The sequence below is a fragment of the Littorina saxatilis genome, linkage group LG10 (genome assembly GCF_037325665.1).
Source record: "Littorina saxatilis isolate snail1 linkage group LG10, US_GU_Lsax_2.0, whole genome shotgun sequence".
Lineage (NCBI taxonomy): Eukaryota > Metazoa > Mollusca > Gastropoda > Littorinimorpha > Littorinidae > Littorina > Littorina saxatilis.
In genome coordinates, this window is record NC_090254.1 from 37443041 (window position 1) to 37470964 (window position 27924).

A 27924-nucleotide genomic window follows, 5' to 3' on the forward strand; every position below is an offset into this window, starting at 1 on the left:
TTATTGAAAAAAAAGCAGAAATGTGCCTTGAATTTTGCTTCAACAACATTTTGTGTGAAACTACAGAATAAAAGTCTCTGGCAGTTGGTAAACAAACAAGAATTTCGGGCTGCTGATTTATACATCCCTTTAACAGAAGAATTAATGCCAAAATACACTTTTTGCTTAAAAACAAAAGAAAATATTTACTTTGTAATATGAAACATATTTCATACAGTTTTTTAAAACATGAAGCAAGCTGAGTGTTATGTTTCTGAATAATATTTGCTGCCACCATGTCTCATTCTTGTGCCAAGATGGTAAGAATATTTGCAAATAGGGCCACTCAGAGAGTCAGACACAATAATCGCTCTATAAGCAGGCCCCTCCATATGATGTTGAAAAAGCCTCCATTAAGGTCGCGGCTACAAGATACAAGATACAAGATATTTATTCACCAATTTTGCAAAAGGATTTCATCTTGGCACAGCACGGTAAAAATAAAATAAAAACCAACCAGACACATATGCAGACACACATCACCATGCATGCATACATACGTACATTACACTGTCATGCACACACAGACACAACTCACACACACACACACAATTATTTACATACTCGCACATAACCAGCCACATATCTACATCACAAATTCACATCGTCGCCTTGTAAAGGTAAAAACCATATCAGTTTAAAAGGGGTGCCAGTAATATCAATGCAACATTAGTGAATACTAGAACAATACCTAAAAATTTACCTAGCTGTGATGTTGTTCGGAAACTTACGCCAAGATCGCAGCTACCTGCGAGGCTCGCGTCAAGGTCGCAGCTACCCGCGATGTTGTTGCGAGGTTCGCGCCAATTGTCGCAGCTAACTTTGATGTTGTTGTGAGGCTCGCGCCAAGGTTGCAGCTACCTGCGATGTTGTTGCGAGGCTCGCGCCAAGGTCGCAGCTACCCGCGATGTTGGCGCGAGCCTCGCACCATGGTCGCAGCTAGCCGCGCTCTTGTCGCGAGCCTCGCGCCAGGGTCACAGCTAGCCGCGATGTTGTCGCGAGGCTCGCGCCAAGGTCGCGGCTAGCCGCGATGTTGTTGCGAGGCTCGCGCCAACATCGCGGCTAGCTGTGACCAGCTGCGACTAGTTGCTGCGATGTGTTTAGATCGCTGCGACCTCGCAACGAGGTCGCAGCGAGGTCGCAGCGACTTTTCTTTTCTGTAAGGGTCAGTGACGTGACGCTGATGTGGTCGCCAAAAGTGTTCTGCAGTATGGCCAGAACCAAGTCAGCAGAGGCGGTCTCATGTGGGGGACGTAGGTTGATCTCTCTTCTGGCAGCACCAGCAAGGGACTGTATAAGCCACTCTGCAGCTTCGCCTCCCAGTGCCGCCAGGTTGAAGTGTGCGATGATACGTCGAGCCTCTGTGACGAAGTCGTCAAGGTGACAGCCGTCATCGCCGCTTGTGAAGAGGGGAAGTTTGGGAGGGGGAAACGCCTGCCACTGGGGTCGTGAAGCAACCTCGGCCGCCATCTTGGATAGGTCCCAGAGTCCCTCCTATACTTGACTGCCTTCTGATATAAAAAATGCGGCGTTTCTACTTCCTAAATCTCTGTCGACGACGCCAAGATGTGATGGGGTGCAGTAGTGAAGAAGAAGAAGTAGGGGTGCTTGCTCAGGCAGGAAGCATTCACATAGAGACGCCAAGTCAGGGGTTACAGTAACGTGACTTTTATTTTAACGATACCAGAAGTCAGTGTACAACACTTGTGCACAAAACCATCAAAAAGTGGATCTCACAACAACACACGTCCACTCTCTCTCGCGTCTTTCAGATTTCTCTCCGTTCTCTCTCACACCCTAGCATGTACATGTATACATAATCAAACTTTAGCTAGAGTCACAAACATCCAATCAAAATCCTAGTAACTATTAGCAACACAACATTCTAAGATAATAAGCCATTCCATTGGTTAAAGACAAGGAGAAAAAGGGGGGTAAGGGATTACGACCTTCCAACCGCAGCTGACAGGCTTCTCCTATCAAATACAAAGAAATTCACACTCACTTGACGAAACGCCGAGTCCAACGATACCCAGACAGGCTGGCGGCACATTGCATAACGACCACCTGGGGCCCCGAGGTACCCCGGCGAGGGCGGCTTGACGTCAAAGGAACACAGACTATGGTCACTAGTGGCCACAGCCGACTGAGCGAGTTAACGACCGCCAGGTGTCTGAGCATATCAAAATTTAACTTAAGATAGATAATGACATTCTGTATCTGTATCTGTAGGTTACGTCGCTAGCATCCAGATTGCTGGCTTTGGCGCGACGGGTGGGTGTGCGCAGCGACGTCGCTTATCGGCGGCTGGTAGTCAGCGCCGCCTTGAATGCCTCAATAGAGGCTGAGTGGACAACTGTGTTGTCCAGGTGATTCCACTCTATTGTGGATCGTGGGAAGAACGACTGCTTGTATTGTTCAGTGTTGCAGCGTGGTACAGCGAAACACCTGTTGTTATTTTTTATGTAATTGTCTATGGGGTTGCTACCAACGTAGTCTGCTGTTTGTCTTCTGGGTCGAATCATGCGGCCAGCACGTTGAGGGGTCAGGAATTTGTCTGGAGGCATTGCCGGCACCAGCCCCTCAACCACCTTGTAGTAGAAAGTCAGGCGGAGGTTTACTCGACGTTCCTGGAGAGTTGGGAGGTTGTGGCGTGTCAGGAGGCCCGTAACAAAGCCAGGACGTCTTGATCGGTAGTCGTTGGCGATGAAACGTGCTGCTGTGCGCTGTATGCGTTCCATCCTATCGATGTCCTGCGCTTGGTACGGGTCCCAGACTACTGCTCCGTACTCAAGGAGGGGTCGGACGAGGGCCAGGTAGGCATTTCGTCTGCAGGCTGCCGGGCAGTGGCGGAGGTTTCTGCGTAGGAAGCCAAGAGTGCAGTTCGCTTTCTTGGTGATGCTGCTGATGTGGTTTCTCCATTTGAGGTTGTCCGAGAATAGGATGCCTAGGTATGGGTTGGAAGGGACAGTTTTGAGGATGGTGTTGTTGAGGGAGTACATGAAGGTGGAGGGTGGTTTGTGGGAGATGCTCATGACATAGCACTTGGTGGCGTTGAAGCGCATTCCCCATTTCTCTGCCCAGCCTTCTAGACACTTCAGGTCCTCTTGTAGGGTGTGGTGGTCGTTAAAGGTGTTGATCTCTCTGTAGACGAGACAGTCGTCGGCGAACAGCCTAACCTGGGATCTGACTGCCTGCGGGAGATCGTTGATGTGGCTGAGAAAAAGGAGTGGGCCCAGCACGGTGCCTTGTGGGACGCCTGAGTCAACGGTAGTGGGCTGGGACGTACTGCCTTCAACGACGACTTGCATGCTGCGTTCCGTGAGGAAGCAGTGAAGCCATGCGTGGAGGGGGCCTGTGATGCCATAGTTGGCCAACTTGAGGAGGAGCCGGTCATGGGGGACGGTGTCGAATGCTTTGGAAAAGTCTAGTATGGCCATGTCAATTTGTTTGCCTTGATCAAAAGATTGTAGTAGGTCGTTGGTGGTGGTTAGTAGTTGGGTTTCAGTGGAGTAGCCAGATCGAAAGCCGTGGTTCAGGTTTGTAAGGATTTTGTGGGCTTGGAAATGGGACATAATGTGGCGGAAGATAATGTGTTCAAGGAGTTTGCAGGGGACAGAGGTAAGGGAGATTGGGCGATAGTTGGCGGGTTCGTGGCGGTCCCCTTTCTTAAAGGCACACGACACGTTGGCCGACAACCAGTCCTTGGGTAGACGTCCGCTGTCGACAGAGGTCTGGAAGATCAGTGCCAGCGCTGGGCCGACGCTGTCGGCGAGTGTCTTGAGGACGGTGTTCGGGATGCCGTCTGGTCCGGACGCCTTGTTGACTTTCAGTTGTCGTAACAGCTTGGTGACTCCGGGGACTGTGATGGTAATGGGTGGGATGTCAGGGGCGGTGGATTGGAGGTGGGGGAGGGGTTGGGAGGAAGTTTTGGTGAAGACAGATTTGAACTGGTTAAGGAGGATGTCCGCTTTTGACTGGCTGTCACTGTGGAGTTGGCCTTTGGTTTTGAGGGGGGCTACTCCGACATTGTCCTGTTTCCTGGCCTTGAAAGCGATCGGCAACATGAACTACAAACACTAGACTGGACAATAACAAAACTTTCTCTATAATTGGTGACTGGTCACCCTGTCACAATTATAATTTCAAACACGATACAATTTGTCCTACTTTTTCAAGCGTATGTCTGTGACGTCGAATGGAATGCGAGTGATTAGGTTTGTTGATTTTGCTCGGAGAAGTGGTCCGTGTTCAAGCAAGTTTCTTTCTTCTTTGAAAACAAAAACCCTAAGACCAGTGAATGTCGAGATATATATGTTAATTGGATCTGTGATCCAAACATGGCAATCTCGATGGCAGTTTATTGATAAACTGCCATCTCGATTGACCAAAAGCCATGTTTGGATCACAGATCCAATTAACGTATAATGTTGGTGTAGGGTAACGTGACCAAAGAAGATAGGGTCGGTATATCTGCCGTGTTGTTTCTTCTTTATTACATTTAGTCAAGTTTTGACTAAATGTTTTAACGTAGAGGGGGGAATCGAGACGAGGGTCGTGGTGTATGTGTGTGTGTGTGTGTGTGTGTAGAGCGATTCAGACTAAACTACTTAACCGATCTTTATGAAATTTGACATGACAGTTCCTGGGTATGATATCCCCAGACGGTTTTTTTCATTTTTTTGATAAATGTCTTTGATGACGTCATATCCGGCTTTTCGTGAAAGTTGAGGCGGCACTGTCACGCTCTCATTTTTCAACCAAATTGGTTGAAATTTTGGTCAAGTAATCTTCGACGAAGCCCGGACTTCGGTATTGCATTTCAGCTTGGTGGCTTAAAAATTAATTAATGACTTTGGTCATTAAAAATCTGAAAATTGTAAAAAAAAAAATTTTTTTAAAAACCGATCCAAATTTACGTTCATCTTATTCTCCATTATTTTCTGATTCCAAAAACATATACATATGTTTTATTTGGATTAAAAACAAATTAAAAATATAAAAATTGTTATCAAAATCAAATTTTCGAAATCAATTTAAAAACACTTTCATCTTATTCCTTGTCGGTTCCTGATTCCAAAAATATATAGATATGATATGTTTGGATTAAAAACACGCTCAGAAAGTTAAAACGAAGAGAGGTACAGAAAAGCGTGCTATCCTTCTCAGCGCAACTACTATACCCCGCTCTTCTTGTCAATTTCACTGCCTTTGCCATGAGCGGTGGACTGACGATGCTACGAGTATACGGTCTTGCTGAAAAATTGCATTGCGTTCAGTTTCGTTCTGTGAGTTCGACAGCTACTTGACTAAATGTTGTATTTTCGCCTTATGCGACTTGTCTATTTCTTCTCCTGGTGTATAGGGTCGGTATATCTGCCGTGTTGTTTTCTTCTCCTGGTGTACCCTTTCAGGTCGGGGTAGGGCGGTTCATCTGGGAGCAGTTCGGCGTGGCTGAGGCAAAGTGCGGGGAGGATGTGACGCAGCCGGCGGGTGCCGACGCTGTCCTGAAGCTGCACTTCCTGCACTTCGGGGCGCTGCTGTTTGCGTTCACCGCCCTGTTGATCGTGGCCATCAGCCTCGTCACCAAGGTCCCTGACGAGAAGTTCTACATGGGCATGACGTTCTCCACCAGGCACTGCCCCCACGTCGGAGAGAAAGATGAGGTCGGTGTAGAGGGGTGGGTGAAATGGTGGCGGTGGGGGGGGGGGGGGGGGGGGGGGGGCAGGCTGCTTAGAGTTTGTGGTTTCTAGTGAACTTTCAAAACCGGTTGCTGTAGAGTTTGTGGTTTCCAGTGTACTTTAAGCCGGCTGCTGTAGAGTTTGTGGTTTCTAGTGTAGCCTACTTTCAAAGCCGGTTCTGTAGAGTTTGTGGTTTGTAGTGTACTTTCAAAGCCGGCTGCTGTAGAGTTTGTGGTTTTTGGTGTACTTTCAAAGCCGGCTGCTGTAGAGTTTGTGGTTTCTAGTGTACTTTAAGCCGGCTGCTGTAGAGATTGTGGTTTCCAGTGTACTTTAAGCCGGCTGCTGTAGAGTTTGTGGTTTCTAGTGTACTTTCAAAACCGGTTGCTGTAGAGTTTGTGGTTTCCAGTGTACTTTAAGCCGGCTGCTGTAGAGTTTGTGGTTTAGTAGTGTAGCCTACTTTCAAAGCCGGTTCTGTAGAGTTTGTGGTTTCTAGTGTACTTTCAAAGCCGGCTGCTGAAGAGTTTGTGGTTTCTAGTGTACTTTCAAAGCCGGCTGCTGTAGAGTTTGTGGTTTCTAGTGTACTTTCAATGCCGGCTGCTGTTGAGTTCGTGGTTTCTAGTGTACTTTCAAAGCCAGCTGCTGTAGAGTTTGTGGTTTCTAGTGTACTTTCAAAGCCGGCTGCTCTAGAGTTTGTGGTTTCTAGTGTACTTTCAAAGCGGGTTCTGTAGAGTTTGTGGTTTCTAGTGAACTTTCAAAGCCGGCTGCTGTAGAGTTTGTGGTTTCTAGTGTACTTTCAAAGCCGGCTGCTGTAGAGTTTGTGGTTTCTTTTTTTTCTTTTTTTTTATTCTCTTTTGGTGAAGTTTTTATTTTTATTTTTTTTACATACATATAATTCTGTACATTACAGGACATCACTTAACCAAAAGGACAGATCCATATAACCGAAAAACACTTGAACAATTACAACATACATGGGGTGGGAGGATGGGTGGGGGGGGGGGGGGGGGCGAGCTTGGTGGCCGCAGTATCAAAAGGTTTTGAATAAGAAAAAAAAACTCTAAGGGTTACATCAAAACATGCATATACAGGCGCCAATCCTTGTAAAATTTATCTACTGTATTATTTACAACTGCGTTATACTTTTCACAAATAAATCTTTGCTTAAAATTTCTACTAAACGTCTGAAAATGAGGGGTCTTTTTGTTCATTTTGGAAATATATACATGGTGTTTGGCACAGATTACTAACACATCAAAAGCTTTATCGGTGACAACATTGTTCGCAACTCCAAGAAGAACCAGTTCTTTAGACAGTTTTAAATTGTCACAATGGGTGCAGTTCGCCTTTAGCCAATTTACAAATTCTATCCAAAAAGTCTGCACTTTATCACACTCCCAAAACATATGTAAAAGGGTTTCTTCATTTCTACCGCAAAATGTACACAATGACGTATCCACAATTTTTCGCAAAAATAGAAACCGTTCTGTGGGCAAAATTCTGTACAATAGTCGGTACTGGAACCATCTCAGACAAGTGTCTTTTGTTGTTTTAAAAACATGTTGAAAAATAGCCTTCTTATCTAACAAACAGTCTAAGGATTCAGACCATTTTTCGATACATTTTGGGACCGTAACATGTTCAATCAGCTTTTTGTAAATAAGTTGTGTCTTACCTTTACAAATACATGTCCACACATTGGGCTCTGTCATAATAAAATGTTTATCAAATTCTAAGCCGATTTTTCTCTGATATTTTTTAACAGCCTGGATTACACCTTGGTACAATACAAAATCTCCTCGCACATTTGGATATTTAATTTTAAATGCATTATTGGATAAGTATCCATTTTGTCCCAAAACATGACCAATCTGAGCAATTCCATTGTCGATCCAGTTTTGAATGTACACTGTCTTTTTATCTCTGCGAATATTAACATTATAATGTAAACATTCTGATACAAAATCGTTAAAGGTTGTAGGGTCACATTTTTCATATAGTTTCTTATAATGTTTAAAAACATCTGTCCAAAACGGGTTTTCTATTCTCTGCATCAAAACATTTGCAAATTCCTCTCCTTTCGTATTAATTGTTATAACAGATGGACATGCTTTAGACAATAATCTTGATATTAATCCAGTAAGACCAACAACTCTTTTTAACCAAACAATTTTTAGAGATGACAGAAAACTTTTCACGTCAACCATCTTTAATCCTCCATCTTCATAGGATTGGGTGACCGTAGTTCTTTTAATTTTATCTCTTTTTCCATCCCAAAGAAATTTGAAAAAAATATTATTTAACTCCATCATAAACTGTTCGTCTGGATCAGGTAAATTCGTAAACAAATGTGTCAATTTGGAAATAGCCAAGGTTTTTAGGACTGTTATTTTACCAAAAGGTGTCAGGTTCCTTCTGGTCCATGAATTCAGAAGTTTTTGAATTTCCTTTAACTTATTTTTATAGTTAAGAAAAACAACCTCGGATACATTTACTGAAAAAATAACACCAAGTGCTTTAAAGTTATCCGGGTTCCAGGTAAAATTCATATCAGGCAAAAATCTTCTTTTGCAAAACTTTAAAGGTCCTAACCAAACTACATTTGTTTTATCATAATTCATTCTCAGACCTGATATTGATGCAAAATGTTGTAACACTTTTATACTTTCGCAAAATGATTGCTCTGTACCATCAAGAAATAGACTGGTATCATCGGCGAATTGTGACAATAAAATATTTTCGCCAAGAATATTCATACCACAAATCTTTTTGTTCTGGCGTACCATAAGAGACAATATTTCGGCACAAATCAAGAATAAATAAGGTGACAGCGGATCCCCTTGCCGGGTGCCTCGACCTACGTTAAACCATGCTGAATACCGACCATTAACTGAAACACAGGACTTAATTTTGCAATAAAAAGTAAAAATCCATCGTTTCATGTCATTTCCAAAGTTGAATTTGCTCAAAGATTTTTCAATAAATGACCAGGCAACACTGTCGAAAGCCTTTTCAAAGTCGACCATCAAAAGTAGGCCAGGTATATTATGTTTATTTGAGTAGAACAGGGTATCATATATTAATCTGACGTTTTCACCAATATATCTTCCTTTCAAGAAGCCTTTTTGATCATCATGAATCAAATTTGGCAAAACACGTTTAAACCGTTCTGCAATGCACGTTGATGCAACCTTATAAACCGTATTTAGCAGAGTAATTGGTCTCCAATTTTTCAAAAGTGTTTTATTTTTTCCTTCCTTTGGAATACATACTATAACGCCCTGTCTCTGAGTCACTGACATTTCTCCTTTCTCAAATCCACAATTTATAGACCGTAACATAAACTTTCCTAAGTCGGAATAGAAAAACTTGAAGAATTCCGCAGTGTACCCATCTGATCCTGGGCTTTTGTCGTTGTTTAATTTTTTAACAGCTTTGAGTAGCTCACATTGAGTAAGTCTACCTTCTAATTGTTTACTCTCAGCATCTGTTAATACAGGATGAGCAAGGTTTTCATCAATCTCTTGATTTACCAGTTCGGCTTCTCTTGAAGTATATAACTCCTCGTAAAAAGTCTGTGCTTCTTTAACAATCAAAGCATTATCATGAATAACTTCACCATCATCTTTCTGCAAAAAACACATGGACTTCTGGACAAACTTGTCTTTTCTCCAAATTACAAAAAATATTTTGTATTTTTTTCCCCTTCTCCAATCCACTTAGCACGGGATCTAATTATCATACCATCCACTTTTTTCTGCCTTATTTGACTTAACTCCTGTCGTGTTTGCTCTAAAAGTTGTATATTTGTGGTTTCTAGTGTACTTTCAAAGCCGGCTGCTCTAGAGTTTGTGGTTTCTTAATTTCTATAGTGTACTTTCAAAGCCGGCTGCTGTAAAGTTTGTGGTTTCTTAATTTCTATAGTGTACTTTCAAAGCCGGCTGCTCTAGAGTTTGTGGTTTCTTAATTTCTATAGTGTACTTTCAAAGCCGGCTGCTGTAAAGTTTGTGGTTTCTTAATTTCTATAGTGTACTTTCAAAGCCGGCTGCTGAAGAGTTTGTGGTTTCTAGTGTACTCTCAAAGCCGGCTGCTGTAGAGTTTGTGGTTTCCAGTGTACTTTAAGCCGGCTGCTGTAGCGTTTGTGGTTTCTAGTGTACTCTCAAAGCCGGCTGCTGTAGAGTTTGTGGTTTCCAGTGTACTTTAAGCCGGCTGCTGTAGCGTTTGTGGTTTCTAGTGTACTTTCAAAACCGGTTGCTGTAGAGTTTGTGGTTTCCAGTGTACTTTAAGCCGGCTGCTGTAGAGTTTGTGGTTTCTAGTGTAGCCTACTTTCAAAGCCGGTTCTGTAGAGTTTGTGGTTTCTATTGTACTTTCAAAGCCGGCTGCTGTAGAGTTTGTGGTTTCTAGTGTACTTTCAAAGCCGGCCGCTGTAGAGTTTGTGGTTTCTAGTGTACTTTCAAAGCCGGTTCTGTAGAGTTTGTGGTTTCTAGTGAACTTTCAAAGCCGGCTGCTGTAGAGTTTGTGGTTTCTAGTGTACTTTCAAAGCCGGCTGCTGTAGAGTTTGTGGTTTCTAGTGTACTTTCAAAGCCGGCTGCTGTAGAGTTTGTGGTTTCTTAATTTCTATAGTGTACTTTCAAAGCCGGCTGCTGTAGAGTTTGTGGTTTCTAGTGTACTTTCAAAGCCGGCTGCTCTAGAGTTTGTGGTTTCTTAATTTCTATAGTGTACTTTCAAAGACGGCTGCTGTAGAGTTTGTGGTTTCTAGTGTACTTTCAAAGCCGGCTGCTGTAGAGTTTGTGGTTTCTAGTGTACTTTCAAAACCGGCTGCTGTAGAGTTTGTGGTTTTTAGTGTACTTTCAAAACAAACAAAGACGCTTGTCGTATATGCAGTATTGGCAGTGGATAAACAATCAGAAACATTGACTCTCTCTCGCGCGCGCAGACACACACACACGCACGCGCACACACACACACACACACACACACACACTCACACACACACACACACACACACACACACTCACACACACACACACACACACACAAATCCCACTTTCACTGAACGTTCACCCTTCGTCTCTTGACTTAAACCTTCAAGCCCACTTTAATTGTCCCATATCTGACCCAACGCAGTACGTGGAGAAGGACCTACCGCCGCAGTACTTCCGCAAACTGATGGGCGACAAAACGCTGCAGCAACAGCCGTTCCGAGTGCGGGTCATCCTGTGGGTGTGTGGCGTGGAGGACATGGTTCAGCCCGCGACGAACGCCGTCGTGGACACGATGGACCGCTCCATCTTCGAGGAGACCAGGATGTCCTACGTCATGCACGTAAACATCGGCATAGCGCTTGTCTTCATCACGGCATACTGGACATTTTTCAGTGTCTAGTCAACCACTGATTTATGAAGCCAGTTGACAACGGGGAAAAGTTAACAATTTGAATCTACAGTAGCCTTCGTCTTTATCACGGGGATACTGGGCTTCTACAGTGCCTAGTCAGTCCCACTGAGTTTTGAAGCCAGTAAACAATTTGAATCTACAGTAGCCTTCGTCTTCATCGAGGGATACTGGGCCTTCTTCCATCGCCATTTTTCACGGGATGGATACTGGCCATTTTTATTGTCAACATAGTGCTTGTCGAAGATAAAAATGATAGAGGCAGGAGACATTTCAGGGCAATGGGCTTGCAGACCGAGCACCAGTTTCCATGGCGTTGCTGGACCAAAGCTTTTAAGTTTCATATTTTTGTCACAATAACACAAATCACAGTCAATGCGTCCCCAGTGTACACTGCATCAGTGTAGTGGGAATGCAGATATGTATTAAAAATTTGCAAATTGGTGAAATAAGTTACATTTCTTAACACCTATTTTTGTCAATTTGTTTACTACTGAAAAGTTGTATCATGGAAGCTTATTTGTAAAGAAAATGTGATATTATATACATGAATCAGCTGCACATGATCTTCCTGGTGTTTTCTCCATGTTCGTGTGTGTTTGTCTGTCTGTGTGTATGTGTCTGTCTGTGTGTGTGTGTGTGTGTGTGTGTGTGTGTAAAATCAATCATTCTCAATCATGTGTTTGCTTGTATATTTTTTTAACTCAGGACAGTGTTCGGATATATATACGCCCGGAATTTTGGCCGTCAGTGGACAAACTGAAGTTTTCTCGGATTTTATTGAAGCTAAATCTTTGAAACTTCACACACTTTCAGGCAGGGTTGAAGACCTCTGGACATGGACCTAGTGTTGTTAACCCTCGTCGAATGTCACGATCACAGCGGGGTCGAGTTTGGGTAAAAAAAACGGAAAATAATATTTTCTGGAATGTTTTGAAGCTATATGGCAAGAGCTTTGAAACTTCTTACCGTGTCATGGTTTGATGACCTCCAGACATTATGCACATCAGGTTAACCATCGTTGAATTTTAAGGTCACAGCCGGGTGAAGTTTGAGTAAAAAACCCAAATATTTTCTTTATAGATTTTGATGCTGGATCCTTAACTTGTAACACTCTTCCAGGGTTTGATGATCTCCAGACAATTAACAAGTCTGGTTGACCCTCGTAGAATTTCAAGGTCTCAGCCGGGTCAAAATGTTGGAAATAATCCTTTTCTTGAATTTATAGATCAAGAGCTTCGAAACTTCGAGACTGGGGCAAAATTCCGGGCGTATATATCCGAACACTGCTCATTACTAGGATATGCAAACAAGACTGACTCATGCAATACTTCTGACATGCGAACGCCAATGCACACTCAACTTTAAAACCACACCAAAATATGACTCTACCTCACGTGTTTTTAATTACACATTTATGACAACATGATACACATTTTTAGTTTCAAAAAGGGACTTTGCTACGTAGTGAAAAAAAGCAGGATATGCTTATATTCCATACCCACCCAAGAACCACATAAATGCAGTTTAAATAACATATATCGCAGGCATAGGAATTGACTGAAAGAAGAAATTCTTGTTTTTGCGGATAACTGTCATGCCTGATAATATATATCATAGTGTTGTACACAGTTGAAGAGTTAGCATTCAGTTTACGAGAGCAGAGTAGACAGATTAAATTGGCCTCCACAGAAAAAAAGGGTTGGATTAACCATCAAAACAGCAGCCAAAATATACCCCTCAAGAACATGCCCCTCTAAATGCGGGGTAACACCCGATCTCCTAATGATTTCAACGTGAGGACGTAAAACATTATCATCATACCCCTTGAACCACAGAGTCACAGTTTACAAGCCTGATATAATACATACAGTATCCATACACATCCAAGAGTATTCAGTATACAAGTGATGGCACATTCCTTTGGTTCCGTTAGACGAATGTTAAGTACATTGTAGTTCATTTAATATCAAGCCAGCGGCAAGATTCTGGCCCCCCAACAGAAAGGGATCAGTATGGAAATAAAACAAACTACAGAAATATCTGATTAGGATAAAGGATAAGATCGTATGTAGTCGTGTGAGGTTACCCTCATGGACATGTGGGCTGCTTCCTCCCTCGAGTAGGCAAAGCTAGCAAACCATTCTGACTGGGGAAAATTGAAACACACAAGAAGCTATAATCAACAGAGAAGGATAAATACATTCTCAACATTTCATTTTAATTTTGTTTCTGGACCCCACAATGAGTTTTTCAGTGTTGAAAATGTTATTCCTTTTTTCATTTCATTTTCATTGCTTTATTGTCCCATCGCTGGGAAATTCGGGTCGCTTCCTCCCAGTGGAAAGCTAGCAGTAGCAGCAACGACGTCGCGCTACCCAGGTGTCTGCGTGTTTAGGTGTATTCAGCCACCTGCACTTATGGCAGAATGACCAAGGTCTTTTACGTGCCATTGTGATGACACGGGGGTGGGACATGGCTTCCGTCTCTGGGTCTGCACATAAAGTTGACCCGTGTCCGTCCCGGCCCGAATTCGAACCTGCGACCTTCCGATCACAAGTCCAGTGCTCTACCAACTGAGCTACCGGGCTGTTGACTCTCTCATGGTCATTTTTTTTTTTAACCTAGCAATTTTAAACCAGCCAGCAGAGACAATGCTTGTAAGTATCAATGCAAGTGAAAATCTGAAGTTTACATAACAACATACACAAATATTTCTCCAGCAGTCAAGGATACTTCTTCAATATTTTCCTTTTAATCCAAAGATTAGTATAAAACATCCCGCTTTCTTCTGAGAAAAGTTACGTCACAAACAGAGAAAGTTATGCTGTTATCCTAACAGTGAAAATCTGAAATGAAACACAACTTCAAACACAAATGAAAAGACACAAAAATGACACTACTCGGGGAAACCTGAGATGGCACGTACTACATACACTCAAGTGATGATGATTGATTATTGATATGAGCAAAACATTGTACACTAAGACACACTCAAACAAAAATGACACGACTCGGGGAAACCTGAGATGGCACGTACTACATACACTCAAGTGATGATGATTGATTATTGATATGAGCAAAAAATTGTACACAAAGACACACTCAAACAAAAATGACACTACTCGGGGAAACCTGAGATGGCACGTACTACATACACTCAAGTTTGTTTGTTTATTTGTTGCTTAACGTCCAGCCGACTACGCAGAGCCATATCAGGACGAGGAAGGGGGGGATGAAGGAGGCCACTTGTCAAGCGATTCCTGTTTACAAATGCACTAACCCATTACTTGTGTCCCAGCAGGCTTTAGTAAAACTAAATTAATACCTACTGGAAGATTACCAGTTTCCAGTATGTTAAAATAGGCTTAACCTATCTACTGCTGGACTTACATCAGAACACTAACAGATTAAACTATACATGAATCGCGAGACAAGCGGCAAGAGAAGAGATTTTTGGAAAAAATACAGGTGAATGAGCAAGAAGGCAGAAAAAGGAAAAGAATTCATGAAGAAAAAGAGAGCATGACAGGAAAGAGGAACCAAAAATCTACCTAACAGCAAACTAGAAAGCTCCTGCGGTTCCAAAAACAGGAGGGGCTTTTAATTTCATAACCGCAGTGCCCCACTGCGGGATACACTCAAGTGATGATGATTGATTATTGATATGAGCAAAAAATTGTACACAAAGACACACTCAAACAAAAATGACAACAAATGAGATGTTGCATGTCAGAAATTAAAATGATTTTGATGTTATTAACTTTGTCTGTACATGTATTGTGCAAACAGTTGAGCACACTCGCATACCTTGAAATACACAAGTAGCATGTCATGAATATTTAATATCACCACTCTGGATACCAAGTGGCATGAAAGACTAACACAATACAATAAGGAATGCCTGAAGGAAAATAGCATCACATCAGAGGCAATAATTTATATATTATAGTTATATCTTCCATAATCTAGCATATTTTACGATGCAACCTTCCACATTTTTCAACAGGAACTTAATTTACGCAAAGCAGTTGATGTTGCTACTCTTCTAATTATCTAATGATTTAATTCTTTGTCACAATGGATGAATTCCGAAAATAACTCTATCGGGTTTGTATGAGTTGTGAAAGAGTGAATACCCTTGCTTTTTACCCGGACATACTTTCTTTCTTTCTTTATTTGGTGTTTAACGTCGTTTTCAACCATTCAAGGTTATATCGCGACGGGGAAAGGGGGAGATGGGATAGAGCCACTTGTCAATAGTTTCTTGTTCACAAAAGCACTAATCAAAAATTTGCTCCAGGGGCTTGCAACGTAGTACAATATATTACCTTACTGGAAGAATGCAAGTTTCCAGTGCAAAGGACTTAACATTTCTTACATACTGCTTGACTAAAATCTTTACAAAAATTGACTATATTCTATACAAGAAACACTTAAGGGTAAAAAGGAGAAACAGAATCCGTTAGTCGCCTCTTACAACATGCTGGGGAGCATCGGGTAAATTCTTCCCCCTAACCCGCGGGGGGACCAGGGAGGGGTAAATCCTTCCCCCTAACCCGCGGGGGGTGGTATTCTTCTTCTTCTTCTGCGTTCCTAGCCATGCTAAACAAAGGTATTCACTCTTTCACAACCCATAGAAACCCGACAGAGAAAGATGCACACAGTTACTACACACTATCTAAGGGGCGTAGTAAGAAAAACTACTTTTATATGTTCAAATATAAAGCACATAACTACTTACCAGTTACATAAATGTATGACATTAATCAAAACAAAAAACAAAACCAAAAAAATGCAACATCTAATTCATTACAAATAAAAAGAACCTGCAAAAGAAGACATGAATTTGAATCAGATTATGCAACCGCACTAACTTTTCTGAGAGACCCGGGACACACTGAGATGCCTTGGGAAGCCCTCATTTTTCTAACAAGTTTGAAAAACTCATTTAAATGCACACCCTCCCTTTTTATTTATACTAAAATGACTTAATAGAACCAAACATTGGTAGACCAGGAAATGCAACAACAATTACTGAAGGTGTCCACACTAATTCTTGACTCCATGAAGGTATCTGCAATCACAATCAGTTTATTCCATGAAATTGTATTTAATTCTTTGCTCTCAGAATGACTTTGTAATATATATACTAGCGGAAAAAAGTTAAGGACGGTTCACACACGCAATCACAGCAAAATAACGAATGAACATATCGTACGGAAATTTGGAACACGTTTACTTCAGTCAATGTGCAACGCAACTGCAAAATTTGGGTTTATTTCATCGAGCCGATTCGGTTATTCATGTCCACAAACAGCAGAGGGGTCACAAATAAACATAACAAGTCTTTCATGAGGTCAATAATGGGTGTGTCCGCCACGTTTGCGCTCAAGTTCACCACACCTTGACCGCATAGAGTTCATAAGCTTCGTGAAAAAGGCCTGTGGAATGGCCTGCCACTCCTGTTGGAGCATCTGCAGCAGCTGCTGCAGGTTTCTGGGAGGCTGGTGGTTGGCCCTCACCTGCCTGTCCAGTTCGTCCCATACATGCTCTATGGGGTTCATGTCTGGCGAACAGGCAGGGAAATCCATCCTGACGACCCCGGTTTGCTGGATGTAGTCGTTGACAAGCCTGGCCCTGTGAGGAGTAGCATTGTCATCCTGAAACACGGCGTTTGGGCCAATCTGCTGCAGGGTCGGCAAGAAAATAGGGACGAGAATTTCGTCCCTGTAGCGTTGACCAGTGAGATTCCCGACCACATGGTACAGGGGGGAGCGTTGATGAAGGCTGAAGCCCCCCCAAACCATGACAGAGCCCCCGCCGAAGGCCACCCTCTCATGCACTGTGTCGTCTTCATAACGCTCGCCCTCACGCCTCCAGACCTTGCGCCGGCCGTCAGAATGGTACAGGTTGAACCTGGACTCGTCACTGATAGGACCTGAGCCCAGTCCCGGCGCGTCCATCTCAAGTGGCGGCGACTCCAGGCCAGACGATCCCGTCGATGAGCCTGTGTCAGCAGGGGACGCACAGCAGGACGACGACTCCGCAGCCGGGCGTCATGCAGGCGGTTGCCGATGGTCCTCTCACTAACGTTGATGTTAGTGGCCTCCCATAACTGCCCTCTGATGACCTTGCAGGTGGTGGCCCGGTGCTGCAGCGCCTGCCGTTGGATGAAACGATCTTCCCTAGGAGTAGTCTTTTTGGGGCGACCCGACCTGGGCCTCTCCTCGACATTGTTTGTCGTCTGGAACCGTTGATTCAGCCTTACAATGACTGAATGCGATACCCCAAGTTGCCTGGCCACTTCGCACTTGGATACGCCGTCGTGGAGCCAGGCAATTGCTCTTCCTCGGTTGAATGTTGTCAGCTTCCGTCTGGCAGGCATGGTGAGGAGATGGCAGCTCGCAGAAAATCGGCGGCTTATAAAGCCGAGTTCGTGATTACAATTCACACTCGAAGGATTGTCCTTGCATGTGCACAACAATTTTGCCATGTTACCTGCCTTATTCTATCCGTGCGCACGCCAAACAACAGCCTACTTTTTCGCGATTTTGCTATTTTAGTCACGTGCTGCAGCTCTGCGCCCGGGAGTCCCGTGCAGTTTTCCTGCTAACACAGCATAACCTACCCATTGGTGTGTAGCATGCGACAGCCATTTGATTTTGCTGACGAAAGAACAGGGTGTTTTAAACAAATGAAAGTCAGCGGGGAAATCAGTGGCCCGTCCCTAACTTTTTTCCGCTAGTATATGTACACTCTGTTGTAAAACAACAGCTTCCTGAAGAGAATACCTCACTCATGAGAAACTTCACATCAGCTGAAGACAAGTGCAAGGCATAAGTTGATTTTTCACCAGGAAAGTACAAAAGGCCACCTTTTGCCGTTTAATTTCATAGACCTCCCTTCACATTCTACGCCTCTTCAAAGTTAGTCTGTGTGTTTCGTGTGTGCATGTGTGTGTGCATGCACATGGGATTCTGTGTGTGTGAGTGTGTCTATGTGTGTGAACGAATGTGCTTCCATGTGTGTGTTTCTTAGTAAACACACTACTCAAGAAGAAGCACAGCGAAAAACAAACCGCAGCATAGTTGTAAACATAATCTTGCTAAAAAACAGTCATGCTTTTGATGTGCAGGCTGTAAAAAAACAATAACATCAACAGGCATTATGATTAAGGACGGCACATCTCAAATGAAAACACAAGACACCACACAGACAAAACAACACACAGCTCATCAAGCAAATTTTAAAAAAAATCAATACAAAATCAGCCAGCCATAGTGGCATCAATCTGTCGTATCCAGGGGATGGCCAGTTTGACCTTGCGGCGGTAGCTGGGGTCAGGTTTCTGTGTCTGTGTGTCGGTGGAGTCGTACCAAATGGGGTTGCGCTCAAAGTACACTGTCTCTATCTTCTTGAGGCTTTCGAACTGACGTAGATCCTCCCAGTGTGCCAGTCTGTTGTCGTTGAACTGTTAGGGGAAGAGACAAGAAAGCATGGAAGAGGTTAGTCACAAGACGTCAGGGCCGGTATGCGGGAGTTCAGTTTTGAAACTTCAGTCCGGGGTATAGGCTGCATTGAGGGTGTCAGTTTCTTCCGGACTGAAGTCTCTAACCTGGATTCTTAAAAAGGAAAACAAAACAACAACGCACGCAAACACACACACAAACACACACACACACACGCATGTAAATCACTGAGAGACGGGGAGACAGACTGACTGATCCTGTCAAAAAGACACAGACAATTGTCAGCTTGATATGCCACCTTTTGTGTTAGCAGATCAAGCTCTGAGTCAACGTCCAATGAAGAACACCAAACAAACAAGAAGGGCAAAGCCCATACGACTCACATGCTTGACCTTTACATGACCTTGACCTTCAGGGTCAAGGTCAAATAACTAAACCTAGCAATGACATCATACACTAAGAACTGCTTTACACATTTTTCCTACCAAAATACATGTGACCTTGACCCAAGGTCAAGGTCATCCAAGGTCATGCAACACAAAGCTGTTAATTCAAGACATAGGAAGTACAATGGTGCTTATTGGCTCTTTCTACCATGAGATATGGTCACTTTTAGTGGTTCACTACCTTATTTTGGTCACATTTCATAAGGGTCAAAGTGACCTTGACCTTGATCATATGTGACCAAATGTGTCTCATGATGAAAGCATAACATGTGCCCCAAATAATTTTTAAGTTTGAAACAGTTATCTTCCATAGTTCAGGGTCAAGGTCACTTCAAAATATGTATACAATCCAACTTTGAAGAGCTCCTGTGACCTTGACCTTGAAGCAAGGTAAACCAAACTGGTATCAAAAGATGGGGCTTACTTTGCCCTATATATCATATATAGGTGAGGTATTCAATCTCAAAAACTTCAGAGAAAATGGGAAAAATGTGAAAAATAGCTGTTTTTTAGACAACATTTATGGCCCCTGCGACCTTGACCTTGAAGAAAGGTCAAGATGCTATGTATGTTTTTTGGGGCCTTGTCATCATACACCATCTTGCCAAATTTGGTACTGATAGACTGAATAGTGTCCAAGAAATATCCAACGTTAAAGTTTTCCGGACGGCCGGACGGACGGACGACTCGGGTGAGTACATAGACTCACTTTTGCTTCGCATGTGAGTCAAAAATGGTTTGAGTTTAACAGTAAACACAAAACAACAAATTAGCACTTACCCAAAACTCTGCAAGCTGTTCAAGGTGGGAGATGTTCTCGATGCGTGTAATCCTGTTGCCAGCCAGGTCCAGGGTCGTTAGGCACAGCTGCAAAAGTGTCATTTACACAATTTATTCTATTCTGTTTCCGGCAATCATGACAGGGTGAAACAAAAAGAAAAAAGGTTAGTTACTGGAACGTTTGGTCTTTGCAGTGGACAGACAATTACCATACAGCAATTGAACTCATTGGACCACCAACACAATGCATTGTTATCTATAAAATTGTTTTGCTTGAGTTGGTGCTCTAATGGGTTTAATACTGTATCATAGTTGTCTGTGGAGACTCTTTTTCTGCAATTGCCGTTTCAACTCTAACATATCTATCAGTAAATGTTATTATCCCTTCCATGTGGGCAGCCACATACTGTCTTTACGAAAGTCACATGAAGGATAATGTAAAAGAGAGATTGCTTGACTTATCTCTCTGTGGTCATACTACGAAAGTGACTATGCTAGCAGGTATTTGTACTTTGGAACAAATTGTTGATACTTTGCATCTGCACAGGCCCTTAAAGGACATTAACTGGTGATGGGTTAAAAAAGCTCAGGCTATATCCAGAGTTAACCCCATAGCTGATCTTTGCCGTCACACTAAATGAATCTAAAAATGTTCACTCTTCTTTCAGTATATGTCATTTCCCTGAGGCTATAATTATCTAGAATAAACCAAAGCTGAGGTTGTTTGCTTATTCAGGCATTTACTTTGTCTGGAAGAGAATGTGATGGGAATGGGTTTGTAGTAGCTGGTTCCTGACATTATGAGGGACAAAATTTCTATTTTAGTTTTATTTTCATTACTTTATTGTCCCATCGCTGGGAAATTTGGGTCGCTTCCTCCCAGTGGAAAGCTAGCAGCAACAGAGTCGCGCTACCCAGGTGTGTGCCTGTTTAGGTGTTATCAGCACCTGCACTTACGGCAGAATGACCGAGGTCTTTTGCGTGCCACAGTGGTGACACATGGGTGGGACATGGATACCGTCTCTGAGTCTGCACATAAAGTTGACCCGTGTCCGGCTTGGCACGGATTCGAACCTGTGACCCGCGGAGCACAAGTCAAGTGCTCTACCAACTGAGTTACCGGGCGCCCCTAATGTACACTCACGTTACACTGAAGTCCATCTATTCTGTCCAGGCCGTTGTGACTGATGTACAACTCGTCCAGACTCTCTAGCTTGTCCAGCCCTTCCATCTTCAGCAGACGATTACTCTGTCATACAAAACAATTCATTTTGATAAACTCATTGTCACCCAGGAACGGATATATCCGTACCCACTCATATGGCTCTATCTGACCAGGTACGGATATATTCGCTCAGACTGCTAGCTTCAGTCGGTTCCTGTAACGTCCATCTAACGCCTGCATTCCAGCGTGTTGATACACAGTTACTAAAATTCTGAGTGACCTGCTGCAGCACAGCTGGTCTCAGCTAAAAAAATACCTTGGTCAACATAGGTGGGGTAGAAAGTATTAAACCGTTACCTCTTTTTACGTGAATCACCTACCATGAATATTAAGCTCTTTGTGTAAAAAGATTCAATAAGATGGAAAAGAAAAGAAACAAATAGAAAAACAATCTTGGAACATATCTGCAAAAGTGACTGATACATAACTCACAAGTTATTAAAGCTGTGAAGAAAATCCTTCAAATGTGTTGACATGTGCTTATTCCAAGGCAGGGGTGGGAGCAAAAAATCTGAGATATACTAAAAAAAAATTTTTTGCTGCAAACTAAACACCAAGCCCACTGCTCACGTTTTGCGAAGCCATTTTCTAAATGGGCGATTTAAATCGTCCACCAAGTTCATCCAGTCGTTCCTCCACTTGTTTTAATGTAAGCTCTGGTCGATCTTTCGTGTCTTCGACTCATCGGTAATTAGCTCCATCTTAATAAGTAAACCCAGCTCGCGATGTCTAGGTTTCATTCGAGACAAAAATGGTGGACGGCACGTTATTTCCGGAAGTATCTTCAGTTTTATGGATCGGAAATTGCGCGAACCGAAACACGGAAACCGATATAGACGCGATTAGGATTCAGGTTTTTTTCCTCACTTTTTTGTTGTTGAAATTTTTGCTATACGGAATTCCGTAATTATACGGAACTACTCCCACCCCTGCCAAGGTATTGTTTCTCACTGTCTCAGTTACCATTTCAGAAAAAAACATTGACTGCTTTTCACTTTTCCTCAAATTGATCACCCTTTTCAGTCTCTTTGTCAACTGAGGAAGTAACTACAGTGGAACCTCCCTTTTAAGACCTTGTTTTTTCAGATGTTCTGTTCATAACCTCTGTAAATTTACCTCCATTTTAAGACTCCCTCCTTTTTAAGACCTGATTTTGTCAGAGTTGTTAAGGTCTTAAAAGGGGGGTTCCACTGTATTCATGAATTTTTCAAATTTTTTTTGGATTCAAAATGATTCTGTTTACATTACATTTTACGTGCCATTTTTTTTTTATATCAAGATTGTATTTTAAGAGTAAAGGTACCTGTACGCTGAGTGTCCTGAGGTTGACCAAAGTGTCGAGACCCTGCAGCTTGACGATCTTGTTCTTGCCCACAAAGAGACTTTCCAACCTGGTCAGTGACTCTAGGTTCTCCAACACCTGAAAACACAACACACAGCTGTAATACTATGATGTTTGGTGTTTACGACAACATTGGTACACTGTGTCACGGTTTGGTGACATTGATTGGGGAAGAAACTCTTTGTAGGGTGCCTTTCCGTAATTGCGATGCAAAGCGCCTGTGCTTATCACAACTGAAGGATTTTTTGCTGACTGAGCTTAGCATGTGAAATTCGTTTTATCTCCACGCCTGGGCTGGAGTGCGAGATGTGATATTGTGTACAGGGTTTCCACGTGCGGGATTTTGCTGGCTTAGCAAAATCAACTAAAACTGCATAGACTTGTGACGATAGCGATTGGTCGCTGGAGTCATGTGATGTTTTCGACGGGCTTTGGAGGAGACATTGAAACATTCCCATTCGGCATTTACTTTGAGGCGATAAGGTTGTTTCCTCGTCAAAGAGTTGACGGTTTTTCAACACGTGGTGACATTTTTTATGTCAACGTGCCTGTTCTGCATGTCCAGTAGGGCTCTAAGGACAACGGAGGAGTGACCGCCTTTCGCTGCAAAATTATGTTTCTGACGACGAGTGTTGGAGGATTTCAACGCAGAAGAAAACTCAGTACAAGGGTTGTGGCTACAAATTTGTCGACGGGCGAAAGCCATACAAGGAAGCGGGTTCGCTTAAGGAGAGCTACACATTCATAGGCTGTTGCACACCCCTTCCCCCAACACAGAAACATTCACTCCTAGTGGTTTTTGAAAATAAAATGTATTAGTATATTTCGAGGTGTATTACATTTTGATTTGGAATTGTGTACAGAATAATTTATTTACGTATGTTATTGTGAGGTGCTTAGAACTATTTTAGTGTTTGCTCCATATAAATATCCTCATTATTATTATTAATAAAATAAACTTTACCATGCCTTACCCGTATGTTGTTGTCGCCCAGTTCCAGCATCCTGAGGTGAGTGAGGTGGCCAATGTTCTCTATTTTTGATATCTTGTTGTTCACCAAGTACAAACGCTCCAGCTTTGTCAGTGCCTCCAGTCCCTCAATCTTGCGCAGTCGGTTGAACGACAGGTCCAGCTGTCTGCAATGTGTAAGAAGTATTTGTTATGGTATGCAGGCCTGAAAGTGGCGAGTATTTTCCTCGCCATGGCGAGTAGAAATATGTAACTGGCGAGTAAAAATGTTTATCCACTCGCCAAATGCGAGTAAAGTTGCTGAAACATTGTTGGTTTGGCTAGAAAAGTTTGCTCTCTGGCTAGTAAAATTTCAGAATCACTAGCCAAAGGCTAGTACACCATTTTTTGGACTTTCAGGGCTGGTATGGACTGCGGCAACAAAATTACCTAACTATGCTTCGCATAATATAAACAAACACTCAGTACGTTGGAGAATATCACGGTCTAAAATGACTACCAAACACAGCATACAGATTTGAAAAATAGAACGCTCAAACACTAATTCTGAGACCTTCCTCGTGTGTGTTATCTATTCAACACCCAAAACGAACTCTGTAGCTATCGGCTCAATTTCAAATCTGTACCTCTAGGAATAACGCATGAAATACTCAGTCAAAAGGTAGGACAAAAATTATGACTGGCGCAAAAAGGCGTCACAATGAGAATTAAAGTCTGGGATTCCCACTCAAAACACAGCCGTTTTCAATTTGAGTAACTCAGCGCTCAAACGTTTATTTTAAGGTATTCCTGGTGTGTGGTCACATAATAACAACCCCAAACCTTAAAGGTACTGAACTTGTCAAATCCAGGTGCACGGAGCCCCTGGGGCTTTTAGTCATACCTCAGGCAGCTATCCGTTAGAAGAACTACCAAGTTTCATTGACTTGCACCCAAAGAGTCAAGAACTGCGATTTTTTTACGAATTAATTTCGTACTCGGACCCGGCTGGTCTTGACCTATTTTTGGATCTAAATTTAGATCAGGTAGATCACCACATCATGCACAGAAAGACACATCACTAAGCAAACTATGTCAGACGTCATCATGAGTTTGTGTAAAACAAAATGTAGGCCGGAATCACTCAGTTGGATCGAACTCCGACCAAACACCAACGTAATAACTAGGTTAATTTATGCACTCGCGTGAATAAGAAACTGTCGAGCTTCACAGATGTCGTCGTTTTTTTTTTGTTTTTTTTTACTACCATAGGAGGATTTTTGAACTGTAAATGCACTCAGCTGCAACAAAAACGCAAAACGAAGGCTGTGACCCGCACTGTGCCTTTAACTGTATAGCCACTTGGGCGATGAGAGACAGTTTTCTTGTTAGACATTATCCCTTTAAAGCTGACTTACTCCAGATTGACCAGTGCCTCCAGTCCTTCGATGTGTGTGAGCTGGTTGTCATAGAGATCCAGTTCCTTCAGCGTGGCCAGGGTGCTCAGCCCTTCAAGCTTTTTGATCAGGTTGTTGCGTAGACAGATGGTCTGCAAGAATAAGCATGACAAGCACAATGTTTCAAATATTATGGCTTGGAGACAACATTTTGATCAACAGCAAGAAAAGGAAAAGCTCTTACTGAACAGATTCAGACACGGAATATAATACAGTGGAACCCCCCCTTTAAAACCTCCACAATTCTGAGAAAAATCAGCTTGGGTCTTAAATAGGAGGGAGTCTTAAAATTGAGGTAAATGTACAGAGGTTCTGAACAGAAAATTTGAGAAAACAGGATCTCAAAATGAGAGAATTACCATGTGTGTGTGTGTGTGTGCACAAGTGATTATATAGTATGTGTGTACTTGGATGCCAATCTGTATGGACATGCAAGAGAGCATCACTGTTTGGCATCATTCTATCTCTGGGAATTTGTGTTTCTGTCAGCATCAGAAGCCCTTTTCTTTCAAACAGTTTTCATATTTATGATTATGAATACGTGCATTTTTGCCTTTTCTTAATGCAACGTTTTTTTAGATACACCTGACGGGTGCCTAGTGGATAAGACATCGGCCTCCTAATCGGACGGTCTTGAGTTCAAATCCCGGCCACCTGGCGGGGTAAGGGTGGAGATTTTTCCAATCTCCCAGGTCAACTATTATGTGCAGACCTACTTGTGCCTTATCCCCCTTCATGTGTACATGCAAGCACAAGACCAAGTACGCACAGAAAAGATCCTGTAATCCATGTCAGAGTTCGGTGGGTTACAGAAACACGAAAATACCCAACATTCGCAGCTTTGGGGGGAAGCATGTGGGGTATTTTCGTGTTTCTGTAACCCACAAGCACAAGACCAAGTACGCGCGGAAAAGATCCTGTAATCCATCTCAGAGTTCGGTGAGTTACAGAAACACGAAAATACCCAACATGCTTCCCCCGAAAGCTGTGAATGGCTGCCTGAATGGTGGGGTAAAAACGGGCATACACGTAAAAATCCACTCGTGCAAAAACCCCAGGGAACTTCGGGAGTTTCAGCCCATGAACGAAGAGGAAGAGAAGAAGAAGAAGAAATACACCTTTAATGTAAACTCACCTCTACCCTGGTTAGTGGTTCCAGATTCTTGATATGCGCAATTCGAGAATGGGTAAGGTCAAGATCCTGCACAAAACAAAATGACTGTATATATATAACACTTTTAAACAAACTGAATTTTTTGTTTCCACTGCATACAAAATCTTAATAACAATTGATATTTGCATACTGATTGCTCCCCAAAAAAATTGGTAGGAGTCAGACAGGTTTCAATGGCAAGTTACATGTGTGTGTTTTTCTCCAGTGGACTTCTTTAACCCTAACTTCACATCACTGTGGCATCTCTCTAAAAACAGAGCTCCCCATGGATGCCCCACCTAGATCAGGGTCCTGGGACACCCGCAGTGTTGGATCAGTTGAAACTGAGATTTGTTGTGATTTCAACGAATCAGAACCCGCCGTTTGTTCTGTCACGTTTGAATGGCATACACTTTCGCTTTGTGCACCTAAGCCCTGGTGGCCCTAAAAAAGACGGCGTCATTCGAGCGTGCCAGTGCCACAGGAGCAGAAGTCTCAAACTGCCCTGAAAGTCCAACAAATGGTGTACTCGCCTTTGGCTAGTGATTCTGAAAATGTACTAGCCAAAGAGCAAACTTTATTAGCCAAACCAACAATCTGTTTCAGCAACTTTACTCGCATTTGGCGAGTAGATGAACATTTCTACTCGCCAGTTACATGTTCGCGAGTAAAATACTCGCCACTTTCAGGCCTGTAAAACAAGCAAACGAGAACAAGAAGAAAACTTTACTTACCAGCAAATCAGGATCTTCCACCACTAGCTCCACAATGTCTTCTGCCTCTGGCTCTGCCTCTTCTGCCTCTTCTTCAGACATTGCAGCCTCCATGGCAACCTGGACATGCGGTCGTCCATTTTGATCCGCTGCCCCATCTTGTTCTGTGCCCTGCCCGTCCATTGCAGCGTCTTGGCCAGACATGTTGGGTTACTGAAAACGAGAAAATAATACAGTGGAACCCACTTTCAGGACCTCACAGAAGGTAAATTCACAGACTGACAGAGGTTATGTGAACAGACAATCTGAACAAGCAAGGTCTCAAAAGGGGAGAAGTTTTTTTTATGAGAGGGTCGTAAAACTAAAAGGTGGTTTCGACTAGAAGTAGAATCAAACCTGATATAAAGACCACCCAAGGGACTGAGCAAAAGTGGTCTTTATAGACCGTTGGTCTTTATGGAAAAGGTCGCCTAGCACTATGACACCTATGACACATCACAGACTGTGACACTGACAGAGAGAAGGCATTCCTGCACACGTTCAAGTCAGAGTGAAATGTGCAATTTTTCACAGCAATGAGAAGTATCTGATAATGATATAAGCTTGGACATGCTTTCTTTTATTAATTTAATCTGTCAGCCTGTGATAAGATCATTTGCTAATGCTACACGATGCATTTCATTTTCAAGGTGTGGAGAATAGACCAGGTTTCCAGTACGTGTACGCGTTACATCACAGCTACACCTGCACGGCTTGGCTACATGTATGTTGTGCATCTAAAACTCTGCAATATGATGCAAGTTCTGGTGTCTCATCAGAAAGCAATGACACAGAGTGCCTGTGTTTGACTCGGACACACATTGAAAATCAGGTCAGGATCCCTCTCCCGTCCTCTGCTCACCTGGTGCTGGTAAGCCAACACGCCTGATCACCGCGTCTAATTTCTTTTTTTTACAAAATTTGCAATTTCAAATTTGCACTTGCAGTCAAAATTCTTTCAGCTGAAGACGAGAATGTGACGTCGTCTGTAATTTGGACCAAACAAAGACAGAGGACTGAAACAGACTTACGTTTGTGAAGCTCTAAGCACGGACATTAAAAACTTGACATAATCATTACCAAGCATACAAACCGTCTTAGTTTTAGCGTGTTCACACGTCCAAATAGTAGGCTTTCCTGGCGACTAAGTTTACCGGAAGTCTGCTTCTTCCTTTTATCAAGGGACGTTAATCTTCTCAAACATTCAATCGCGTAAGCTCCCCTTGTCAAACTCCAA

General features: G+C 42.8%; 2 protein-coding genes and 2 long non-coding RNA genes across 4 annotated transcripts in view; 2 read left to right on the plus strand and 2 right to left on the minus strand.

Moving 5' to 3' along the window:
• Nucleotides 1–11672, plus strand: part of LOC138978736 (sodium/glucose cotransporter 4-like) — an 87072-nt gene extending 75400 nt beyond the window's left edge. The window contains exons 9-10 of the mRNA XM_070351529.1: nt 5454–5705; nt 10845–11672. Of these exons, the coding sequence (XP_070207630.1) occupies nt 5454–5705; nt 10845–11102 (510 nt within the window). The 3' untranslated portion in view covers nt 11103–11672. The remainder of the gene's footprint in view (nt 1–5453; nt 5706–10844) is intronic.
• The window catches only part of LOC138978741 (uncharacterized), a 193183-nt gene that overhangs the window by 114593 nt on the left and 50666 nt on the right, over nt 1–27924 (plus strand). The gene's annotated exons all lie outside the window — the stretch shown is intronic.
• LOC138978739 (uncharacterized) lies at nt 12493–16512 on the minus strand. Its single transcript, XR_011459786.1, has 2 exons — nt 14247–16512; nt 12493–14024 (listed from the first exon to the last, which is right to left on the minus strand). It is a non-coding gene; the product is annotated as an uncharacterized lncRNA (long non-coding RNA).
• On the minus strand, nt 17241–27874 carry LOC138978737 (protein phosphatase 1 regulatory subunit 7-like). Its single transcript, XM_070351530.1, has 9 exons — nt 27781–27874; nt 26670–26861; nt 25918–25983; nt 24744–24874; nt 23351–23513; nt 22338–22454; nt 20954–21058; nt 19810–19896; nt 17241–18585 (listed from the first exon to the last, which is right to left on the minus strand). The coding sequence occupies exons 2-9, from the start codon at nt 26850–26852 to the stop codon at nt 18382–18384; spliced, it is 1056 nt and encodes a 351-aa protein (XP_070207631.1). The 5' UTR covers nt 26853–26861; nt 27781–27874; the 3' UTR covers nt 17241–18381.